At 36.4% G+C, this 26,352-nt stretch overlaps 1 protein-coding gene across 2 annotated transcripts; it reads right to left on the reverse strand.

Moving 5' to 3' along the window:
* Nucleotides 1-208: 208 nt before the first annotated feature.
* On the reverse strand, nucleotides 209-21,629 carry TIGAR (TP53 induced glycolysis regulatory phosphatase). 2 transcript variants are annotated; one of them, XM_027856372.1, is made up of 6 exons: nucleotides 21,468-21,629; nucleotides 14,233-14,270; nucleotides 12,480-12,601; nucleotides 11,799-11,876; nucleotides 6,475-6,585; nucleotides 209-671 (listed from the first exon to the last, which is right to left on the reverse strand). In XM_027856372.1, the coding sequence occupies exons 1-6, from the start codon at nucleotides 21,497-21,499 to the stop codon at nucleotides 237-239; spliced, it is 816 nt and encodes a 271-aa protein (XP_027712173.1). In that variant the 5' UTR covers nucleotides 21,500-21,629; the 3' UTR covers nucleotides 209-236. The 2 variants fall into 2 exon arrangements, with proteins under 2 accessions (XP_027712173.1, XP_027712172.1); XM_027856371.1 differs by lacking the exon at nucleotides 21,468-21,629 and adding an exon at nucleotides 18,655-18,704.
* Between the last annotated feature and the right edge of the window lie 4,723 nt (nucleotides 21,630-26,352).

Below are 26,352 nucleotides of genomic sequence, written 5' to 3' on the forward strand. Positions count from 1 at the left end.
ACCTGGCAGGAAACTGTGGCATTTCTTTTGGAAAATGCCAGTAGTTGAATTCAAAACATACCTTAACTCATTCCCCGGGATTTACTTAGTGTTTTTATGTACTACCTTTCCACCTGAACTTTATAACCTATTTCTGAAAGCTTTTTTAAGCATCTGGAATATAACTATTGGAAACAAGGTGACACAAAATGACTCAATGACACAAAAATATGAAAATCCTAATGATTTATTTGGGCCTAGGCACTTTCTGTCACTTTGGCTAGGTGATCCTGCAGATTAATACAAATGCACTTCATGGTTGTTTTAATTCCTTTAGTATCTTGTTCTATATTTATTATAAAGTGACTGATCCCTGTATTGGGGCTGACTGAACTGAATTCAGATTTGCTTAGATTTGCTGGTAAGATACACTCCAGATCAACCACAAAATGAGTAAACATACTTTTCATGTAAGCCCCATGACTTACCACCAATATATTAGCATCTAACACTTGGGCAACACTGTCTGAATTAAGATCAGGTCCACAATTGCTTCCTAATGGAAATGTTTCTGTTAGAAAGGCCTCCAGGCCACTGTCTATTATTCCTGACGTGGGGTGTCCTTTCTGATCCGCTTCATCCAACACCAGTTGACAAAGAAATTCAAAAAAGTCCTTTGCTCGTGATTTCACCTATGAACAAACAAACAAATAAATGAAGAATTTCCAATAAGAAAAGTGGCTTGACTGCTCTTCTAGCTTTGATAATCCCTTTTTAACATTTCATTAAAATTAAAGACTTGTTCATCCAAATCACAGATTTATAAATTAAAAGGGACCTCAGAGGTCATTTAGATCAAGTCAAGCCTGCAGCATAAATTGCTTTCCCCAAGATGCTTAATAGGTAAGTGATCACCCAGCCCTTTTCTTCCAGAAACAAAGAATCTACTATCTCATAAAGGAATCCATTAGATTTTAGGTTATGAAATGTAATTGTTAGTTCTTCCTTATGTTGAGGCAAGATTTATTTTTCTCAAACGTTTACCTGTTCCTGTTCCCTGGTCCCTGGTCCCTCTGGAGACCAAGAGTTTATGTCTAACTCCTCTTTCTCAAGAAAGATGACTCTTTAAATATTTAAAGAGAGTGGTTTCTTTTCTAGAGAAGGCCCAAGCTATCAATGTCCTCTAAAATGTGTTTCCCCAAACTACACATGGTACTCAAGATGTGGTGACTAACACAGAGTATAGGGGGCACTACCACTTACCTAATTTGTTCATCTGTTTAAAACATCTACATGATTTGCGTTATTTGATTTTATTTTACTTTGACTTTTATCACAGAGTAGTGGATAGAGAATTAGTTTCAAAGTCAAGGAGGCCTAGATTCAAGTCTTCTGATATATACTGAAGATGGGGGGCTCTAGGCAAATCACTTAATGGTTCAGTGTCCCAGTCAAAAAGACTAACCCTGTATGTTGCAGAGCAGGTGCCAACACAAAAGACTATAAGGGGTTTCCTTAGCAGAAGTTCCCTAAACCAATGGAATCAGAGATCCAATCCAAAAAAAGGTCCTTCTCTGATGCATCACTATGGCAGAAGCCATACTAAGTTTATGACAATGCAGCACAAGTTCTATCAAGTTCTATACTAAGCTAGAAGAAGGCTCTGAATAGAAGTCTGACAATGACTATCATTCGAGGACTGGCCTTGCTAAAGTTCAGTGAAGTTGGCAACATTTTTCATTCACAGCAACTCTTGGTAACTGTCTACAGGGGTTGTAATAGCTGCACTGGTCATGAAATACTAACACATTGAAATGCTAAAGGTTTTATGTCAGCCTTTCAAGCTGCACACATAATAGGCAATTAATCAACCTACAAACATTTATTAAGCATTTATCATATTCCAGGAACTATGATACATATCAGGTAAGCTAGGAAAACATGACAAATTTTATCAATTCAACAAATATTCAAGGATTTATTGAACAACTATGTGTCAGGCTCTGCGCTCAGCCCTGGGGATACAAAGACAAAGCTAAGCAAGATTAATCTCATTTGTTTAAAAAACCAAGTTAAACATAGCAAAAGCATTTGCCAAGGTCTGCTGACATCTGTGACTACCCATTATCTCCACCTTCCAAGTTATCCTACTTGGTATTTCTTCAATTTGACACCTTTCCTTAAGCCTTTTTATTTGTCCCTACTTTACTTTTTAATAGGATTTCTGTCTGAAGCAGAATTTTGAAGGTCTGCATGGTCATTCATGTCCTACCTTGTTTCTGACCTTCCCAGCTTCTCTTGACCTCCAATCCTTAGGTATTCCCTGATTTCTGCCTATACTTCCATTACCAGTATATTTTTTGTAGGTGCCTAGAAGGAAAAGAACTGTTTCATTGTTGTTTTTGTATTTTCACCAATGCTATGGCCCATCCTTCTCCGTGCAGAAAATTTTAAGATACTAATGAGAGGTAAAAGATCCCCTTTGTTTTCTCCAGTAGTGAGAAAAGCAGTTAACTAAGGAACTTATTAGTGACTACAGTTCTGGAATATTAACCCAAAACTATATTTTAATATATTATCATCTTTTCCTTATTCGAGATTCCTCTGAATGTGACCTCAAATTCTCACAGGTTTAGTTACAGTGGAGGGCATAGGAAGAATATGCCAATTTGGAAAACTCTCTAAGCCAGAAATGGCTTGGATATTATATTTATGTTAAATTAATGAGTTTCTGGCAGACCTGTGCCTAAAACACAGAGTATAGAATTAATTTTTTTCTTCTACACTACCTAGAGTCCAGGGGTGGAGAATCTGTGGTCTGGAGGCCACATGTCAAAGGCCTCTAGGTCCTTTGACTAAATCCAGTCAAATGGCCACACTCAAGAACCTTGAGGGCCACATGTGGCCTCCAGGCCACAGGTTCCCTACCTCTGGTCTAGACTTCTTTTTTGTATATTTCTCAGCAGACCAGGATTAGGCAAAGTAACAAGAATGACAAAGGATATTTTTTCCTAAATATGTATATAATTAAAACCAGAAAATTCTAAACTCCTTGGGACTTCTTTGGTACACCATGACATCTGAGTATATATTTTGTAATAAATTATTCTAGTGCTATTTTCCTATCAGAATCTCCATGTCCTGATGCTTTCTTTCATAATAAGAACTCTCTAATTTATTACTATAAATTCAAAATTTGCATGAAATAGAAATTAACCAAAAATTAAACCAAACATGATAAATCTGAACATTTTATCTCTTGATCACACAAAGGAAAAAAAAAGAAAATGCAATGGACCTATTAAAGTACAGTACAACAAAAGAATATATGGTTGGCGAAATCTCAGAACCTCAAGCTAAAGCAACCAAAAAATCACCTCCAAAAACGTTATGAAACTATCTGGTACTGGCTAAGAAATAGAAAGGTAGATCAGTGGAACAGAGTAGACATACAATTTACAACAGTAAATGACTACAGTACTCTTGTGTTTAACAAGTGAAAAGACTTAATTTTGGGGATAAGAATTCACTATTTGGTAAAAATTATCAGGAAAGCTGTCTGGCAGAAATTGGGCATAGACCAATATCTTACACCATTTGCCAAGATAAGGTCAAAATGGTTACATGACCTATGTATAAAGGGAGATATTACAAGAAAATTTGAAGAACATGAGACATATTATCTACCAGACTTATGGACAGGAGAATAATTTATGAATAAACAAGAGAGAGAGAACAGTGGGGGTATAAAATGGATTACTTTGATTATGTTAAATTAAAAAGGTTTTGTACAAATAAAACCAACGTAGTGAAGATCAGAAGGAAAGCAGAAAATTGGGGGAAAAATTTATAGACAGTTTCTCAGATAAAGGTCTGTCATCCCAAATATGAGATAAAAAAAACTTTATTAAACTCAGAAAAATATGAGTCATTCCTCAATTGATAAATGGTCAAAGGATATGAACAGGCAGCTTTCTGATGAAGAAATCAAAACAATTTATAGTCACATGAAAAAGACTCTAAAATCATTACTGATTAGAGAAATGCAAATTAAAACAACCTTGAGGTATCATTTTATGCCTATAAGACTGGCTAAAATGACAGAAGGGGAAAGTGACAAATGTTGGAGGTAATGTGGAAAAATTGTGACACATTGACTATTGCTGGAACTGGGAACTAATCTAACCATTTTGGAGAGTAATCTGGAATTATGCTTAAAGAGTTATTAAATTGCTCATATCCTTTGACCCAGCAGTACCACTACTAGGTCTGTTTCCCAAGATGATTAGGGAAAAAGGAAAAGAACCTATCTGTTCTAAAGTACCTATAGCAGCTCTCTTTGTGAAGGCAAAAACCTAGAAATAGCAGGGATGTCCATCAACTAGGGAACTGCTGAACAAGTTGTGGTATATGATGGTAATGGAATACTACTGTGCTATAAGAAATTATAAGCTTGATGACCTTAGAAAAACATGGACAGACTTGCAAGAAATATTGAAGAGCAAAATGAGCAGAACCAAGAACATTGCACGTAGTAATAGCAATACTGTTTTAAGAACTAAGTCATTTTGACTATTACAAATATCCAAACGACTACAAAGGACCTATGAAGAAAGATGCTATCTGTGTCCAGAGAAAGAAGTGATAAATAGAAGTATGTATAGAATGGTTTTACATACATACATACATACATACATACATTATATATGTGTCTAATGTTAGCCATCTCTGGAGGGCTGGGGAAAAGGAGGGAGGGAAAAAAAAATAAAGTTTATATGATAACTTTATTATATAATTTAAAAGAACAGCAAGTCGTACATAATAGATTTGCTGTTTCATATATAAGTATCTTTTTTCCCCATTCTACTACGTTATAGAAATGTTTGTTGTATTTCTTAAGTTCAGAATAAAAAAAGTAAAAATAAACCAAAGAAGTTATCAATATGGTCATGTATAAAAATCACTTTTAAAAGAAATGAAAAAACGAGAAGGAATTAAACTCTCAGATAAGGCAACAATACAAATTTCTAATGCCAAAAAAAAGACAAATAGGGAAAACTTATTATCCTTAAAAGAATCAATGAAAAACATTAACTGTATATGCATCAAACAATACATTCTTAAACACACTAAGTACATAAAAAGATATCGATATCGTGATTATATTAAACTTTAAAATTCTTCTCTCAGAGCTGGATAAATCCAAAAGAAAGATAATGAAAATACAGAGCTGAATAAATAGTTGGAAAAATTATATTTGCCCAACCTATGCTGATTTATGAATGGAAATATTAAATAATGCCCATTTCTTAACATCCCACAATAATTCATAAAAATAATCATGTATTAAATATCAAAGAAAAATATTAAGACTGTGTCCTGTATTTTAGCCACAAGTATGCCAGAAACAATTTGTTTTTCACTTAATGATATTTTAAATTTAAGCCATTTCTAGCTTAGAAATAGAAATGTCCAAACTGTCATAGCTCTTCCAACACTCAGGCATTTTCTTCTCTACTCCACAACAACTAAAAATAACTCTCATAGGTGGGTTTGAAGAAGAGATAGATAATATATTAAACTAGAGTTGGAGTTAACATTACCAAAAAAGGCACAACTTAATTTCTTAAATGTTCTTCTTGCAGTGATACAAGGGACCTCCTTCCTGATATCAGTAGCCTAGTCCTTTCTCAATGAAGAGAACTGCATCATAGCTACTGAGGATGGAGGAAAAAGAAAGTCCTAAGATGGGTCACTGGACCATTGCAGGGAAGGTAAAATTTTAAACCAGACAAGAAGTACTCAGTTCCAAGTTCACCAATTCTTTTTTTAAGGCAATTGGGGTCAAGTGACTTGCCCAAGGTCACACAGCTAGTAAGTGTCAAGTGTTTGGTCTGAGGCCGGATTTGAACTCAGGTCCTCCTGACTTCAGGGCCAGTGCTCTATCCAGTGTGCTACCTAGCTGCCCCCAAGTTCACCACTCTTAATCCATTTGTTATCTGTTCTTAACCTAACCAACCTTTCTAAGGGGAAAAGTATGGAAAGGATTTTTAAACTAGAGAAACATTTATTTCTTATAATTTCCAGTGGAACTAAAAAGAATCATTTCATATACTTTCACATAGGGCATAAAAGCATCAAAAAAAAATTATATATATATATATATATATATAAAAATAAAAGGGCAGAAATATAAGTTCATCCTTTACAGACCATAAAGCAGTATTAAGATGATCATAGGATTTTCACCAACTGTACTAGGAAGCAATTTTATACTCAGTTTATCCACACCCACTCATCAAACCCTACTGGACCTGACAGTGAATAGCGGGGGAGAAAGGGAGAGGGAGAATAAGCTTCTGCTTTTTATTATCATGGAGATGTTTCACTTCATGAACTCAATATACACTAATATATTTTATATTAGCCCACTGATAACTAAGTCAAATTTTAGTTATTTTGTGTAAATAGCAATTCCAAAAAGTAGCAGCATACCTGATCTAATGTTTCTCCTTCGGGGGGTGTGAAATTAGGGCACTGTTCCCCAGCTGCTTCGGCCAATGCCTTTAATTCACACAGAGGTTTGCCTTCTACAATTCCATATTTCTGCAACAGTACAACAGGTAAAATAACAATGTAATTTAAGGTATTTGCAACACAACAATACCCATTTTTAATACAAGACTTATAGCCCAAACAAATAAATAAGCTTGCAAATAGCAAGCTTAACTGCCTCACATTTCTGATGTTTCTCCATACTACTCTTCCATACTAAAAATGAAAATAAGTACTCTCATCATCATGCATCCAGGAAAGATTCACTAAGAGGCATGGTTCTATATACCTAATATATAGAACCAGAAGTAACTAGATTAAGTTACTCACCAACATGTCCTCAAGTTAACTTTTTGGAACTAATTAAAATAAATAAAAAGACCACACTCATGTTAAAAACTGGTGATAAAAAGAAATTGAGACACAGAGTTCCAGGCATGATCAATTTATTAGCAAAGCTAGCAACTGCCAATAAATGGGGTCCAAGGCTCCTCAATAACCAAGAATGCATCTGACAATGATGGCATCTCTTTTATAGTCTTACAAAGGAACCTTAAAATGGACAATGACGTCAATCTGGCACAACAGAGGTATATCTCACTTCTGATTGGTCAGTGCTAAGGACACTAACCACAAATTACATCAACTTATCACCAGGTGGACAGACATCCTCTGCAAAGGACTGTGGTTGGCAATTTCTGAGGGAGAACAAGGCACTTGCGGTTTATATACTAGCAATTTCTGACAGATTAAAACAGGATTAGAATTTTGTGTCTGGAAACTCCTAAGGAGGGGAACTTGCAGCTACAGGCCTGAGGAGTTCAAATTCACATATTAAGAGAGTAACTAATACATAACATCTTGATTATTAATACATAGTAGAAGGATTAAGACTCAACAAAATAATACCAAATAAAGTGGGATCTCAATTTTCAATTCCACTACTTGCTTCTTAATAAGTTTTTGCAATTTAGATTTTCTTTAAAAGCCTCTGCATACTTAATACATAAAGAATATACCATCTCAGGTTTAATTACTTCGATTTTTGTCCTGAATTGCAGTTTTAAAATTATCACCTAATATTTTTAAATCTCACTAGAGAAGCAGCATGGAATAGCGACAGAAAGCTGACTGAGAAACTAAGAAATGCTGGTTAAACTCAGTCAAGTTCTGCTGCTGACACGTACTGGCTCTATAACCCAGGGAAGTCATACTTCACTTCTCAGTATTCTAGGCAATTCTGACCTGCATCTACAGAGGGAATTTCTTCACCCAGGAGCTCCTGATATTAAGGAAACCACAAGTCCAGTTATCCTTAACCTGAGTAGCTACAACTCATCATGATTCTAACATGACATCCAAAAAAAAAAAAAATTCAATGGTGAGGTAAACTATTTTTTACTTGCTACCAAAAATACATAATGAACTGCCCTTTCACTCTTAAGATTCCCCACTGACATAGAAATGGGAAAATGTAATCAAAGTCCTTTCCCCCTTTGCACCATCCCGCCCCCTATTCCCATTCTGAAATGGAAAGGCAAAAAAACAGCATTTCCATTGCTTTAATTCTTCTTAAAAACTAAGTGCTACTTATCCATAGGAAACACTAATTTTATATATTATATACATACATACATATATGAATAAGACTCTGGGGACATCATCATCATAACTAACATTTATATGGTGCTTACTATGTGCCAAGCACTGTGTTAAACACTTTACAATTATTATCTCACTTGATCCTCCCCACAATCCTCTAAGGAAGGTGCTATTATTATTCTCATTTTACATTTGAGAAAACTGAGGCAAACAGAGGTTAAGTGACTTGTCCAGGGTACCTTATACCATATGTGTGTGTATATATACATACACACATATATATATATACATGTATGTGTATATATGTATAGATACCACACATACACACACACACACACATATATTAATTTTAAAACTGTTTACCATCTCTGATAGTGATTGTTCCACTTCTCTTTACATAAATAGTTAGGCCCCTCACTAGATAGATGGTTAAAGGCCCAAATGGGGTTAGGATTCAGAGTGAAAAGAGAAGGCATTTTTTAGAACTCAAAAAGACCTTGGACCTCTAATCCCTTCATTTAGATAACTTAATTGATGCCCAGGTGATTTTTCTAAAGTTATATAGCTAGGTATGGCAGAGATGGGACTAGAACCCAGATATCCTGAATCTCAGTCCATTGTTCCCTAGACAAAGAAGATTAAATATTACTATTTAATAAGATTTATACTACTGTAAGTTGCCTAAGTTCTACTTAACATTAAAACTGGATAAAAAAAATTAAACCTCCAGCTCTTCTGCTCCATTTCACTCAGAAATCATTGAATTATAGGTCTGGCAGGAATATCAAATGATTACCTACTATATCCCAATCAAGAGTTCAATTGTGTCACACCTAATGACTATCCAGAAAACTGTCCACTATATCGGTAAGCTCCTTGAGGGCAGGACAATCTAATTTCAACTCTGTTTCACTGAAAGAACCTAGTACAATGTTTCACACACAGGTGTTTAATAAATATTTGCTGAATTAAAGCTATTTAGCATCAGAAAAGTTTTTCTTTTATTGAAAAATGGATGACTACTGGGAGAAAGACTCTAGGCCTAAGTCACTCTATGCCCCAGCAATTAACATGTGGTCTTCAGTCCAAAATCAACCTATGTGACCCAGGGTCTGATTCACTTTCTATCTGTAAAAGAGATTTCCTTATAACTAAACAGTTAGTATACTAGAACTAGTAGGGACACTAATCACCTGGATATTGTATAATAGACTATTAAGAGGTAGAGTGCTTATAGAACTTGTTTCAATTACTAATTGTAATTAAAGATGAATGCAATGAATTTATTATAAAATTCATGTTGTCCACTACCATAAATTTATGTTGACCCTTCTCAATACAGTAGCAAAACTATATTCTGCCATTTACTAGGTTTTAACATCAGAGGTGATTTAGGGAACCCCAATCTTGTACTGCTCTAGACCATTCCAAAAGCTGTTATTTCCCTCAAATATGAGGAATACACTGATAGAAATAAAAAATCAGATGAGTGGTTCCCAAGCCATGAGGCCCTGATTTCTGAGATTCCAAAGAGGGACTGCAAGAGGGAGTGTGCCTTTTCAAGCGCAACAAACATGGTCATTTTGTAGAATGAAAAAATGAATGATATGCTTTGAACCAATATGTTTTTTTTTTAGGGTTCAGATTTATAATTTCATTACTGTAGAGAACTTCCAGGTTAAGAAAACTCCCTCAATCAATGAAGATTAACAACTGCTCTGCAAATCAGGCTTACAAGAACATTACCTAGAGCATTGAGAGGTTAAGTAACTTGCCCCAGATCACAAAGCTAGTGTATGTCAGAAGCAGGATTTGAACTCGGGTTTTTCCCCAAATCCAAGGCTAGCTTTCTATCCACTATGACACTGCCTCTCAAATATATGTACTACTATTTTTCAAATGAGTGTAGATGCTCTTGTCATTAATAAAATAAAAAATCATTTAGAAGTGTTATTATATTCACAGTAATTTTGTCATTGCATATTTCATAAGAAGATAAACTATTTAGTGATGAAGGGGACCTGAGAAGTTATTTAGTCTATCTCTCTTCACAGAATATGAAACTAAGGCCCATAGGGGTTAAGTGACTTGCTTAAAATAATAAAGGAAATAAGTGGCAGGGCCAGGATCCAAATCAGGTTTTCTTGACTCTAAATCCAATCAGTGCTCTTCTGATTTCACCACAATGTCTTCTCAATTAATGGCACCACTACTATCCTGTGGGGCTCCCTGAATTTTTTTTTACATTAAAAAGTGGTCCTCTATGTCTGTGTCCCAAAGAGATCATACAAATGGGAAAAGAACCCACACGTACAAAAATATTTATAGCAGCTCTTTCTGTGGTGGCACAGGATGAGAAATTGAGGGGATGCCCATCAATTGGGAAATGGCTGAACAAGTTGTGGTATATAAATGTAATGGAATACTATGGTGCTAAAAACAATGAGGGTCACCTAGGTGGCGCAGTGGATAGAGCACTGGCCCTGGATTCAGGAGGACCTGAGTTCAAATCCAGCCTCAGACACATAACACTTACTAGCTGTGTGACCCTGGGCAAGTCACTTAACCCCACTGCTTAAACAAAAATAAACAAACAAAAAAAAGAAAAGAAAAAAAATGATGAGCAAGCAGACTTCAGAAAAACCTGCAAAGACTTGAATGAACTGATTCTGAGTGAAGTGAGCAGAACCAGAAGAACACTGTACACAGTAACAGCCACAATGTGTGATGACTAACTTTGATAGATTTATTTCTTCTTAGCAATGCAAGGATCCAAGACAACTCCAAAAGACTCATGATGGAAAATGCTGTCCACATCCAGAAAAAGAACTATGGAGTCTGAATGGAGATCGAAGTGTATTATTTGCTCTCTCTTTTTTTTCTTTTTTGTTTGTTTCTTCTTTCTCATGGTTTTTCCCATTGGTTCTAATTCTTCTTTATAACATTACTAATGTGAAAATAGGTTCAATATGAACGTATATGTAGAGTCTATATAAAATTGCATACTGTCTTGGGGTGAAGTGAAAGGAGAGATTAGGACAAAATCTGGAACTCAAAATCTTATGGAGATGAATGCTGAAAACTAAAAGTAAATAAATTAATTAAAAAAAAAAACCAACAATAACAAATAAAAAAGTAGCCCTCATTCTTGGTCCTGGAAAACATGTGAAACATCATCTCTCTATTGAGAGAGTTAAAAAATACCGTATAAGATGTACTACAGTAGGCTGCCTTGTTGGTTGTTTTAACTTAGTTGTTTTTCTCTCTTACAAAAGATAGTTCAATGCAGAGCAGAAGGTCTATTAGAAAATTATTCTGGGTTTAAAAAAAAAACACAAAAGCTATCAATTAAACTTTTTAAATGGATTAATATACTTGAAAAAGTTGGAAATTATTTCTATAGAACAGAAGGAAGTAAATTGTTAATAGACTGTTGGCATATTTAGATAAAGGTGCATAGGACTGAAAATCTATATGGGGAAAGTATAGGAGAGCTTCCAAAGCTTTTTGCAAGTATCACTTCATCAGAAAACACCATGTCATCTAGTATAAAGTTATATTATTTTTACAAATAAAGTAGCTTCTTGGTTTATTTTTAGAAGAGCACACGTTATAAATTAATTATCTGTTCCAACACTACAGTAAGAATCCTCAACACTTACTCTTTCTCGAAGTCTTGTATCATATTTCACTGTTGCTTCTTTACAAAATCTGCTTTTCTCCAAAATCATGGCAGTGGTCTAAAAATATAAAGTGAATTAGTTCTCTTTTCATAAATAATTTGCTTTAAGTAGCTATGAAAATAAGCTATATGCAATCTCAATACAATCACCATTTCACCTATAGGTCAAAGGTCAAAACAGGAGAGATATGCATCTCTTAAATGACTAAAATTAACATTCCTCATCTCACCCTTGTGTTGATATAGATCAGGCATCAGCAAACTTTGGCCCATGAACCAAATTTGGCCCATTTTCTGTTTTTGTATGGCCTGTGAGGTTGGAATGGTTTTTACATTTTTAAATAAAGTACAACAGGCAATGGACCAGAACTGGCCCTCAGGCCATAGTTTGCAGACCCCTAGATAGATTTATTTACTTATGTGTAATAAATGTTCCTTTTATTATGCGGTCTACCTATCTAACAGGTAGAGAAAAGATTTAATATATGGTAGCATTCAAAAGCTTTTTTAAAAATAAAAATGAATATATTATTTATTTCTCAGTCCTTAGTAGCTATTACCACAACAATACACTTAAGATCTGATCTAACAGTTATGTATAGCTTTGGGCATAAAAAAGCCAATACAGCTACTAAGGATTAAAACCCAAATAAAGACTTACCTGTTTTGTACGCATGAGATCACTCGAGAAAACATGAGTAAACTTCACATTACTAAGAAATTCACCAGCAGCAGCTGCTTGTCTAAAACCAGTTTCTGAAAGAGGTACATCTCCACGTTGTCCTAAGACAGAAAAAGAAAGAAAAGAAGGAAGGAAGAAGAAAACTCACTTAAGAGAATCAGAATTTCATTATTTCATCGTCTACCTTTGTTCAAAGAGAAGATGAGCTGGGTGTGCCTTCCATAAAGCTTAGCAGAGAGAAGTAAGGCATCCATAAGGAATCAGTAGTTCAAATCAATTACATCCCAAAAGAACATTTTACATAGGTTAGTGCCTTAGTGAAGAACGCTCAACTACCTTTGGTCTTATTAGCAATTTATATTATTTTTCTCATTTTTCTTTATTCCAATCTCTTTTTCAGTTCCTTTTTAGAACACATGTTCATCCAAGTGAACAATGGTAAGATCTGTGACAGCAAGAAACCTGTCTTACTCATTTCTGCTTTTTCCTTACAGTCTGACATGGTGACTTGCATGGTGACTATCCAGTCAGTAATCATCTGATGAATGAATTACTTTATTTACATGTGCTTTAAATGGAATGGTCACCCATCTCCAGTTTGGGAGACTCATTCCTCTCATTCATTCATCCATTTATTAAGCATCTACTATGCACCGGGTATGGAGGGCTCACTATATGACCTCTGAGTTGGGGATGTTCATTGATTAGGATAAAATGAATTTGTTTAAAATCATCTTATGGTATTTTTTTGGTTTATTAACTATACAGTTAAACTAATTTAGTGGTCCAAGGCAAAGTTACTGCCCATATGTAGTACCAGTGGCTTTCTAGAGGTTAGTCATTTTTTCTACTAATTCCACCTATCACCCTAAATGAATGAAATCTTTCATTTTACTACAAGCCCTCCCCTATCTTACTTTATGGTACCTTCATGCACAGCAAATAATTTTATCCACTTATATTGCTGACTTCTTTAGCTTAAGAGGTAAATAATAGCAAAAAACATTTTGATAAAGAGGTCACGTCTACAGATTTACTTGGGGTAGAGTACATATCAAACAGGAAGACCAAAAAAAAAAAAGCTTCATTTAGGACTGAGGAAGTGGGGCAAGAGGATCATGGGATGAAAAAATCAGATTTGTTCCAGAAACATAGATTTGAACACACCAGGAATGAAAATCAGTTTCTGTAAACCCCAGGAATGAGCTTGCCTTTGTCACAAAATGTACTTCAGGACCAAAGTACAAAAATAGTCTGTTTAGTCAGGTATCAGAGAGCTTAAAACTCAAAAGATCTGACTGTAAGATAAAAGGACTAATCAGAAGAGTCCGTCCAGAATAGAAGCATGTGTAGAAATAGGAGACTTCTATAGTCCTCCTCTTCACTACTGAACTTGGAACTAAATTAAGAAGAACCCTAGAAGGAAATAGCATCAGCACCACTCAGTGACATTTATTATACCAAATCATTTTTAATTTGGTCAGTTTATTTTTAAAACAAACTGTAATATAACTCTTTAATCAGTTGATTTTGCTCTCCTTTGAAGTCACTTATGAGGAATCACTTGGGAAAACTTCTTTGCATTCAGTTCACTTCCAAAATTAATCAAATAAATTGTTCTGAACATACTTCAGTCATTCTGATACTTTTTAAAAACTCTTATTAGCCAAATCATATTAACACTAGAGGAGATTTCCAAAACAAGTTGTATTTGCAATAGGATTAGACCAACCTTGAATTATTTTCTCTCTGTTATATCTTGTTTCTCCACTGAAATAGAGAGAAACATACTCTGATTATCATATCATGCTATTTTGAGACAAGGAAAAAATACAAGTAACAAAACTCTTACAATGATAATGATACAGTGAAGGTAAAGAAGGTACAACCTATATCACAATATAATCCACAGAAATACAAATACTTGCAACAGTGTCCAAAAGGTCTTTAATGGAGGCAGCACAATACAGGGGAAAGAAAACTGGATCGAAAGTTGGAGAACGTTTATTTAAATGCCAGTTCTCCCACATTACCTGTATGACCTTGGCAAGCCACAGAACCTCTCTGGAGCTGTTTCCTCATCCACAAAATGAAGGAGTTGGTCTAGAAGACGTCTACATCTTGCTGCAGTTCTAAATCTTTGATCCTATGATTTATGGTTCTACATCTTACTGACACTAATCATCTATTAACATCCATTTTACCTGAAGTACAACTTATATGTTGTTATTATTACCAATACTGTTAATAACTCATTTCATGTAGTGCTCTACAATTTACAAAGCACTCTCCTCACACACAAAAAAAAAGTTGGCAGTATAAGAATTACACAAACTGCAGCATAGAGAGGTTACATGAATTGCCCATGGTTCCAATGTTCACTGACTCCAAGACCTATTCCTGGAATCAAAGCATTTCAAAGTTATAAAAGTAGTTATTTCTGAGTCCACTTAACCCAACAAAGAGATTGCTTCTTACAACATTATTAATGGCGAATGGCCATATAGCTTTCACATAAAGACCTCACTACCTTCTAGAGCAAGCCATCCCACTTCTTGAAAGCTCTGCTAAGTACTGCCTTCTAACAAGCTGAGATAAGCTACTCTGCAAGTTATATCTACTACTCTGCGTACTCCACTCTCAGACTGCACAGAACAATCTAATCTCAGAGTTCTTAAATCTTTTTGTATGTCGCGGACTTCTTTGGCCGTCTGATGAGGCCTAAGGACCCCTTTACAGAATAGTATTTTTAAATACTAAATAAAATAAGCAAAAAATAAAATAAGTAGGATTACAAAGGAAACCAATTATATTAAAACAATTATCAAAATATTTTTAACAAGGTCATAGACCCTAGGTGAAGAACCCCTGGTCTCTTCCAGGACAGCCCTTTGACAACTTTTAATGTTTAATTTTACAGCTTCAATCCATTGGACAGATATTCTTTGAATTTCTGGGGCAATAGTTTTAAGTTTAGTTTACTTTGGGAAATGAAGACAGAATATATAGAAAGCTACATAATTTCACTACTAGTCCAAAGCCTTAAAATGTTTTTAAATAAAATGTTTTTATTGCAAACTCAATCATTGATACAAACACTATGCACAGAATAAGAAAGGATTACATAAGAAACTGAACTTGTTACATATTTTAATTATATTTCTACGTATATATACAAATATGTATGTAAATACCTACATCTACACACATGCATATATACATGAATGTATATACATATCAATGAATGTACACACACATACATATGCACATGTGTGTGCACGTGCATACATACACATACACACAACTTAAAAAGTAGTAACAAAACCACTTTGTGCCCCCTAAAGTTACAACTACTTTCATGACAGTGGCAATAAAGGCAGATGGAACTAGCAGGCCAAGGCAGTGTATTATGAAGGAGTTCGTGGTAACAACATTCAATTTCACATTCTGCAGCATATGATCCATTTCCAAATACCATGGCTCTGCCTGAATACAAATGTTTATGCCAAGAGTCTCATGACCAGCCATTTATAGGTTCTACAAATAGACTCCACTCATTTTTGTAGGCTATTCTCCACTGTACTTTAAAACTAAATGAACTTTTTTGAAGTCTAGAATTTCTCATTTCCCAGCCAATCCTAACAACTTAAAAATTCATAATTCAATTAATTAAAGAGCTTCCCCAAAATGGAAGCCCAAAGCAATGATATTTGAGTTAAAGTAATAGAAATTAGTGAGTTATTATTATTGGAAAGAGTAAGATTTGCATTCTCTCGGCACCTTTGATAAAAAAGTTAATTTAAAAATCTGTTACTTGCATGCATCATGTCCTCATTTCATTACAAAACCCATTTGCCAAATTAGTCCAAATACAGGACCATTTCTCCTCAAATTTGGTTTGATAAAAACCTAGGTGTTTTTATATATATGTTTGTTCCTCCCTCATCCTTCAAAGAGATCCCATCTTAGGGGTAAAATGGAATAATATTTGAACCCATATGGTAAAATACTCATAACGCTGATTTTAAGAACAGTTCACTAAAAATGCCAGTTAGGAAGGGTATACCTATAATGCTACAGTGAATTAAATTATCAAGTTTGACATAGAATATACATATGAAATTTAACTGCTAAATTAATTCTTGGTTTCTTAGTAGCTCAGCAATGAGAATTCTAATAGAAAATTTACATGACATTAATTTCAAGAGGTAGTAGTTTAAAAATATTTGCTTGGTGCTTTCAGAAAAAGGTAATGTTTTTCAGATTCTAAACCCAAAGTATATGTAAACTGACTCAATTAGCCATAATTTCACTACCAACCACAAAACAAAAAGCCTCTTTGATAAGGATCAGATATATCACTTAAAAATAGATTGCTTACCCAGCAGAAAATAGAATACTATTATAGTTCTACTTAACATATCACAGAACAGCTTAAAAAGCACCAAGAATGTTAACATTCAACAAATGCTGTGTATATAAATTTGAAGTATGGCATAGTGCAGAGCTTCTTTATAGTGTGGTCGAGGGACCCCATGACCCTTACAGGAGGGTTGTGAGGTCAAAAAAATATTTTCATACTAAGATATTTTCATTTCTAACATGATAAATATTGATAGGGCTGGTAGGTGATGCAGTGGATAGAGTGCTGAGCCTGGAGTCAGGAAGACTTATCTTTCTGAGTTCAAACTTAGCTGTGTGACCCTGGGCAAGTCACTTAACTCTGTTTACCTCAATTTCTTCACCTGTCAAATAAGCTGGAGGAAATGGCAAACCACTCGAGCCACAAAGACAAGACTGAAAAAATGACTGAACAAATATTGATAGATATAACACAAATAAACAAAAGATCTTTGAGAGATTTTTTTAAGAATATAAAGGGGCCCTGAGACCAAAATGTTTGAGAACAGCTGGCATTGTGAATAGGCAATCCAGCCAGTCTCAGACACACTGACAGTGGGTAAGTCACTTATCCTTTTGGTGCCCCAGGCCACTCTCTAAGACCATAAGTCACAAAACAGTAGCAGATTTGCATTGATTGAGGCAGTTTCCAGCTTCCCAAAACCCACAGGAGTACTTACATAACAAAAGAAACAGTTCCTTCCCACAAATCCTGCAATAACAGTTTGTTTTAACAAAATGAGCTTTTAACACTTGGCAGTGTTTAATTTTTGAAAAAGGAGAAGTTAAGCATCCTGGCTAAAAAAGCAAAGTGAATGCAGATGAATTACAATGTTCTAGTATCCAATTCATAATATGTCAGGACCCAGAAAAATACTTTCATCTGTGCAAGTCCCTTGTAATTTTAGCCTTACAGATGCTGGATTTTTGGAAACTCTTCTGTAATACAGCAGGAGGCCATTACCTTAATGACTGTTAGATTCAGAAAAGGATGAAAGGCCAGACCCAAAGGGTAGTAAATAATGGTTTCTTACCATCTTGGAAAGAGGTATCAAAAAGGGATCTGTGCTTGACCTTGTTCTAGTTAATATTTTTATTTAGCACTAAATCAAATGAATGGCACGATTGCCGAATTCATGGAGCACACAAAATTTAGAAGAGACAACTAAAGCACTGGATAATGCATACATAGTTCAAAAAGATCTGGACAGGCTAAGAACAATGGCTCAAATATATATTTTTTAAAGTAAAGAAATTTTAATAGTGATAGTATCTTACGCTTAAGTTCAAAAAAATCAACTTCACAGTACAAAATGGGTCTCAGTTTCCCCTTCTTCTGAAATAAGGGCTCCAGACTAAATGATCTCCCAGTTCAAAGCCTGTGATCTCTAGACCTGTTTCCTCATTTCTAAAATGAGGAGGTTAGACAAGATCAGAGGTATTAAAGACACATGCAACACTCCCCAGTGAGGCTTCTACCAAATTAAAAATACAATAAACATAAATAACACTACATTTACAAAACTGTCAATATGATGCTTGCAAGAATCCTTATGTACAGATTAGTGGCCTGTTTCTATTTGAATGTGACACTGTGGAACTGGATAACCAAATTCTGGGCTACTTAATAACCAATTCATAGGAAGGCCTTCAAGGTCATGAAACCTAATATTATTTACTAATTAAGTGCTTAGCTTAATAGCAAACAGAAAGAAAATTAATATTATTCATTCAACAACATTTAAGTGCTTACCTTATGCTAGGTACTGTAGCTACAAAGATAACCATTTAATAACTGGCTTCTTTTGGAATCCAAATCATGATCACCTTGCAAATTCTGTTCTCTTTATTATGTTTTCTACACACTTAAGTTCGTGGACAGAATAAACAACCAACTGTATGCAACTTAGTTTTCTACTGTTGGTCATGCCTGTCCTTCAGAAATTACATGCTCAATGATTTATGAATCAAGGAAAACATCAGGAAAGGACACTGGAGAACTGGGTTCTACTTCTGATTCTGCCAGCTGTATGACCTCCAGCAAATATCTTTATCAACTTCCACGTCAGCTCCCTCCATCTGTAAAGTGAAGTTCAACTAATAAGAGAAACTACTCGTGTTTTTATAACACTTTCAGGTTTACAGAGCATTGTGAAAACTAGATGAAGGGATGTATTTCTTGTCTCAGAAACTAATGCTCAAACAAACTCATCAATTGCTCAAACAACAAGTATTTATTAGGCTCCAACTTTGTGCCAGGCACTAAGGTCTGTCAACAACCATTACATACATAATACAACAGTAAAACACTATATGCCTTCATGGCACTAAGCACTGAGGATATAAAAAAGAGGCAAAACAGTTCTTGCCCTCAAGGAACTCACAGTCTATTAGTGCAGAAAAGAAGTGAATAAGTTATGTATAAACAAGCTAGATACAGCGTAAATAGGTAAATACAACAAAAGCAGCAATCTGTCCTGGCAAGGAGTTATTTTCTAACAGGGGTGACAATGGGGACACATTTAGTATATACAGAATAAATATGCACAAATAAATGTAAAGCATTTCTATACAACGTAATCTGAGAGGGACTGAACTAGCAGTTAAGGGCATCAGGAAAGACTTCCAGTAGAAGGTAGTACCTGAGCTGAGTCAGGAACTTAAGTGACTTACCAGGGGGTGCACAGAGGTAATGGAGGTAGGGCCAACCAAGGTTTTTTATACTAAGATGTTTCATCAATTAGATGCTCTTCGAGAGTTTATACAGCTCTCAGAAATCCCTTAATGTCCTCTGGATGGCAAATTCATTTTACATACTTTCATAGATTCACAGTATATTAAAACTGGAAAAGGACCTAAGAGATTCTCTAGTCCAACTCCCCTATTTTAACCTGAGGCTGAAAAATCAAGGGCCAAGTCATGGTCACAAAGCCAGTTAGGGTGGAATTAGGTCTGCTTTAGGTTAGATTTTTCTTGAACCTAGTTCCCGTGTTCTTTCTATTGACGCACAATTCCCAAAGTAGGAAAACTCAGATTTGGAGGTAAGCAGGGGGAACTGATTAACAAAAATGCATTCTCTCTCTTACATGACTAGCCTAATTTGTTCTAATTGCACACGTGGGCAGGGATAGGGACTGGACGTCCTATCCCAGAGGAAAGAAAGATAAGAGTTGCTACCTCTACACTGCTGGTTCAATTAGACCTGGAACACATCTTAGAAATCAAAAATCACCTAGTCCAATCCATTCACCTTACAAATGAGGAAAATAAGACCTAGAATGGATGTTATTTGACCAACGTCAAACAGCTAAGGTCAAATTTGAACCCAGGTCCTCTAACTCAAAATCCAGTACTCTTTCATCACAACTGAAGGTCTATGAAGGAGAGGATGGTGGACCAATTGTTTCGGATGAGGAGAATCCTTATTCGGGTCCAGTTTAGAATAAACGAGCTCTGAGGTCATTTCCATGCCTGAATTTCTCAGATGCTGTATGTATCAGGACACCTGAGATCACAAGCTGATGGAGGTGGAGAAGGCAGTACAGTGATGTCACAATGTCCAATAAGATTTTGATTGAATTCTGAATCCCACTTAATAGAGCTAAAAGCAAGTAACTTCAATGCTCCGGGCATCAGTTTCTTTCTCTATAAAATGGGGTGAGGGTGCTCTGCTTGTTTAACCTTTCTTGTTATCTCATTGACCCCTCTAGCAGCCTGGTGAAGCTTTCTTAGAATAATGTCTTTAAATAAATAAAATATACAAGACTACAAAGTAATTATAGTTTCAATTATATTGGCTTAGTTACATCAATTATGTTGTTTATAAACAATATGGAGTTATTTATGAACATCTTTATAAACACATCTTATAATTTATTAACATATAAGCAATTTATATTCATAAATAATATAACTTTAATGTAACAATATCAATATAATTATTCACATTAAACAATTACATTGAAATAGTTGCTATTCTTAAGAAATCAATTTCACAGACCCCCTGGCTAAGAACCCCAGCATACTACACCTCTAGTCTCTCTCAGATCCAAAAATGCAGGATTCTACCAGGGGATCCGCCTTTCCTTAAAAGATGTGAAATGATGTATAGGAGACAGTGTTATATACAGCACTAGTTCAAGAGTCAAGATGACTTGGGTTCTAATACCAACTCCCAGATCTAACCTCTGTGACCTTGGGCAAGTCTCATAACCTCTCAGGGCCTCAGTTTCCTCAACTGTAAAATAAGGAGGTTGGATCAGATGTGTTCTTAGGTGTCCCCTGGGGATCAGACATTAGGCACCTACTGTGTACGAGGAACAACGCTGTGGATTGGGGGGGAGACAAAGACAAAAAATTAAAGTCCCTTCTCTTGAGAAGAGTACATGTTTCGGGGCTACCGAACACTGCTCCTTCTTCTCCTTCCCTCCCCAAAGAGCAGGGTGAGCTCTCCGGGGAGGTGCTTCACGGCGGGGAGGGGAAGGGTCAAAGGGGAAAGGGCTGTGCCCCCTACCCGCACCCCAACAACACAGAGGGGAGAGCGTCGCTTCCCACGTGCTTACTCACTGTCTGACAATGGTTAAAGCGAAACGAGCCATTCTCAGCCCGGCGTCTGGGTGAGGAGAGGTGGGGGTCAGCGGAAGCCACCAAGAACAGCCAGGGAATGGCTCTGAAGACTTCGTGGCCACCGCCCCGCTCAGGCAGCGCCGCGGACGCTCCGAGACTTCCGCTTGCGCATCCCCGGGGCCGCGGATCAGCCGGTCGGCTCCGCTCCTATTGGCGGCGGAGAGGGACGCCCTCACAGCGCTGGCCAATCGGAGATGAGCAAGGAGAGTGGCGTCAGGGGGGGGGCGGGCTCGGGGTGGGGTCGGGGAGGAGGAGCGGCTGAGCTTGCTCAGTCCACGCTCAGCTGGGCGGTGGCGGCGGTTGGAACTGTTTGTAGCTCCGCTTTCCGGGCATGGTTCCAGCAACCAGTCTTCCCCAGATTGGTTTGTGATTTCATTTCATTTTCTGTTTTTTGCTTTCCCCTCCTCAAAGACCATAAATTCTCAGAGGTCCTCATTTGCCTTCACGATATCTCACGTTTGCATCCCCTCATCTCCACGCATTCATCCCCCAACCCAATTCAGGTTCCTTTGCCTTGACCATTGCAGTGACCTCCGTGGGGGTCTCCCTACCTCATTGCTTCCCCATTCCAATCCATCCTCCATCCAGCTGCCAAAGTGACTTTCCTAAAGCGCAGTGCGACTGTCACCCCACAAAAAAAAAAAAAAAACTTTCAGTGGCTCCCCCATTATCTATGAGACCAAATATTAACTGTTGACGTTTAAATCCCTTCAGAATCTATCCCTTTACAGTCTTAATTACATATTACTCCCCTTCTCACCCACTCTGGTCAAATCAAATTAGCCTTCCTCATTAGGGGTGCTTCATATCCTGTATTTGTGCCTTTGCCCTGGATGTCCTGGTGCCTGAAAGGAATGCTCTTGTTACCTGTGTACCTGTCTTTCAGAATTCCTAGTTTCCTTCAAGACTCAGCTCACTCTTACCTTCTTACATGAGGCCTTTCCTGCTCTTCTAAACTACTAGTGCCTTCCTCCTAAATTACCTTGTGTTGTCTGGCTCTACCCACCCTCTATTTTAAGCTCCAGAGGACAGAAACCCTTACACCTGTGTCTTTTAATGTCTAGCAACTAGCACAGTGTCCATAGCAGGCTCTTATGAATGCCTGTTGATTGAGTCTTCTTTTTTTTTAATAATATTTTATTTTTTCTCTCAATTACATGTTAAAACAATTTCTTAACTTTTTTTTTAAAGTTTTGAGTTCAAAATTCTATTCTTCTCTCCCCACTTCCTGAGATGGTAAGCAATCTGATATAGTTTATACATGTACAATCATGTAAAACATTTCCCTATTAGTCATTTTATACAGGAAGACTCGAAAAAGAGAGAGAGAGAGATAACATACTGAATTCAGTTAGTTTTCAGACAGTATCAGTTCTTTCTATTAGTCCTTTCTTTGGAGGGGGATAGCATTTTCTTTCCTGAGTTCTTTGGCATTGTCTTGGATCATTGTGTTGCTGAGAAATTGTGTTGCTGACAGTTCTTTGTCCTACAATAATGCTGTTACTGTGTAAAAGGGTCTCCTGTTTCTGCTCACTTTGCTTTGTACCAATTCATGTAAATCTTTGCAGGTTTTTCTGAAATCATCCTGCTTATCATTTCTTATAACACAATAGTATTCCATCACAATCATATACCACAACTTTGTTTAGCTATTCCCCAATTGATGGGCATCTCAGTTTCCAATTCTTGTCCACCACAAAAAAAGCTACTATATTTTTGTACAAATGGGTCCTCCCCCCCCCCTTTTTATGTCTTGGGGGTATAGATCTAGTAGTGGTATTGCTGGATCAAAGGGTATGCACAGTTTGATAGTCCTTTGTGCATAGTTCCAAATTGCTCTCTAGAATGGTTCAATCAGTTCACAACTCCACCAGCAGTGCATTAGTGTCCCAGTTTTCCCACATTCCCTCCAATATTTACCTTTTTTTTTTAATCTAATCTAATAGTTGTGAGCTGGTACCTCAGAGTTGTTTTAATTTTCATTTCTCTAATCAATGGTGATTTAGAGCATTTTTTCATATGACTATAGATAGCTTTAATTTCTTCATCTGAAAACTGCCTGTTCATATCCTTTAACTTTGACTATCACTTGGGGAATGACTTCTATTTTTATAAATATGACTCACTTCTCTGTATATTTGAGAAATGAGGCCTTTATCAGAGATACTTGTTGCAAAATTTTCCCCTAGTTTTCTGCTTTTTTTAAATTTTGGGTTGCGTTGGTTTTGTTTGTGCAAAATCTTTTTAACTTTATATATCAAAGTTATCCATTTTACATTTTGTAATGCTTGCTATATTTTCTTTGGTCCTAAATTATTCCCTTATCCATAAATCTGACTAATAAACTATTCCATACTCTCCTTTTTTACTTATGGTATCACCCTTTATGTGTAAATCATGTACCCATTTTGACATTATCTTTGTATGATTGATTCTTCTTGATTAATACAACCTACTCCATTTAAGACTAAGTATTTTAAGTCCAAAGCTATCTGTCTCTTTTGTGACTGCCAGAGGTCCTCAAAAGTGCATGTGGTGAGCAGAATGTGTTTGGTGTGGCAACTCAAATGGTTGTAAGGCAGTCCATTTATCAAGTGTGTGGGGCAGTGATGTGACCTGGTTTTTTATGCCTTAGGCAACCTGGAAGCTAGTTAATGACTTGGTCCCTGGCTTAGGTCAGGGTCTAATGACTCAAGTCTGATACCTCAAATTCAAGAGTAGAAGGAAATGAGACTTGCTTAAAACATTTGTCAGTTAACAAAAGGGAAGAATATTCAGAGCAGGGAAAAGATATTCAGTAAAGATATAGCACAGATTAAACTAAGTACAGTTTTCTAGTGATAGTGTAGGTTTTGTTGCTAGCCTGCCAGTCAAAAGCCAGGGAGAAACCAATGACTGCTCACACCCTAGCTTTTGTACTTAGGGCACTAGGAAATTATATCTATAGCCCTTAATCTCTTAAACCTCTAGAATGCTTTCATTAAGTTTTAGGGAAAAAGTGGCCTAGCCTGAGTGGTGTGAGAAAGTAGTGTCAAACTCAAATAGAAACAGAGGTCACTAAAACATTCATAAAGATTCACAAAGACCATGTGGTGTAGTGGATAGAGCACTGGGCTTGGAATTAACAAGATTTACCTTCATGATTTCAAATGTGGCCTCAGACACTTAGTACCTGTGTGACCCCGGGGTCATTTAACCCTGTTTGCCTCCATGTTCCTCATCTGTAAAATGAACTAGAGAAGGAAATGGCAAAGTACTCCAGTATCTTTGCCAAGAAAACTCCAAAGAGTTGGACAGGACTGAAATGACTCAACAACAAATTATTTGTTTTATTGTATTTTTATTTATTTTGTTAAATATTTCCCAATTACATTTTAATCTGGATTGGGCCACACTTGTCCTGGAGGCCACTTGTTTTACACCTCTGGTTTAGAGCCTTAAGATATTGCTCCAGCCACATCTTGGACCTTTGACAAGGTCCAAAAAGTTTTCTAGATGATCTTCTACCACTTAAAGGACTTTAGGGCTGTTACTAAGTCAACTCAAACCTGGAGATGCAAGATGCTTGTCCTAGATAGCACTGAAGGAGAAAATGAAAAACTTAAACAGATAGCAAAAACAAAAGACAACAAGCAATATAATGGCTTCCTAAAGAAGCAAACAAATATAGAAGGATGAAATAAAAAATTCTAGGCTTTACTTCCTATTCTGAAAGACAAAGTCCTAGATCTTCATGATCTGGTCCATGCGGTAGTTGATCCCAAATGCTTTCCATTCACAGTGTATCTTGTGATAAAAAGCAATGATATTGAGTAGCATCAGGATTAGAAACATGAGGGTTACAGCACAGGTTATGACACTTTGGGCATTGTCACACATCTCCATCACAAGCCAGGGTCATCTGCAGTAAAGTAGCTGGCCCATTTGCCAGCACCAACTCCTTCCTGGGGTGAGGAAGAAGGAATTCTAAATACTATTTGTAGCACAGATGTGGCCATATAATATACAGCTCCCTATCTCCCTGCTTTTGCCCAGAGCTCTCACATTGGCAGATCTTGAGTTTGTTTGTGTTTTTACCTCCTATAGTAGGGGTCTAGCCATGGACACAACCAAGCTGTTATAACACATACAAGGAAAACCCTATCACTTCACTGTCAGGATGTGGTTCATGAATAGGTCCCCTGGAGGCATGGTTAGTCATTTCATTGATCAGATTTCTTAAATATCTCAAACTTGTTTTACCATGTTGGTATACTTGCATACGTTGTTCTCCTGTTTTAGTTCGTTTGGATTAGTCACTTTGTACTCTTGGAAATCATCACTTTTGTCATTTCTACAGCACAGTAATATTCCGTTATATTCATATTGTACATCCCCAATTGCTTACAAGGCAACCTAAGGCAAATAGTTAGATTTTAGATTTTTGCTTTTTTTGCTTTTTTTTTCTTTCCTTGTAATCCTCCCTTCTCTACCAAGAAATTTGCATTGCTTTCAACTGTTCCTTCCCTGGTATTTTCCTCTTTCCTTAATTCCTCTTTATCCTTTCCCTGTTTATTTTTCTGTCAGGTTTGATATATTTCTACACCACACTCTGAGTGTGTTTGTATGTTCAGCTCCCCTTTGTCTACCTCAGATAAGAGTGGGGTTCATATGATACCTCTCCCCCTCCCCTCAACCACTCTCCATGTTTATATACTCTTCTTATGCATGTCAATTATAAGAAGTAGCAAAGTTCCACTTCTTTTCTATTCTCCCTTCTCTTTCTCCTCTTCAATTCCTCAAAATAGAACTAATCCATACCACCTTCCACTCCAAGACCTCTGTT

Source organism: Vombatus ursinus, unplaced genomic scaffold (assembly GCF_900497805.2).
Source record: "Vombatus ursinus unplaced genomic scaffold, bare-nosed wombat genome assembly UNPS02011431.1, whole genome shotgun sequence".
In the NCBI taxonomy this organism is placed as follows: domain Eukaryota; kingdom Metazoa; phylum Chordata; class Mammalia; order Diprotodontia; family Vombatidae; genus Vombatus; species Vombatus ursinus.

What these genes read in the sequence shown, in the direction of transcription:
- TIGAR (XM_027856371.1), bottom strand. Translation starts at nt 18,689, where the DNA reads ATGGTTATCTTTGTAGCTACAGTACCTAGCATAAG. An exon ending in ATACAAGACTTCGAGAAAGA is followed by an intron (nt 6,586 to 11,798) that starts GTAAGTGTTGAG and finishes GTACTGTTGCAG; the next exon opens with AAATATGGAATTGTAGAAGG. An exon ending in AAGGAGAAACATTAGATCAG is followed by an intron (nt 672 to 6,474) that starts GTATGCTGCTAC and finishes GTTTGTTCATAG; the next exon opens with GTGAAATCACGAGCAAAGGA.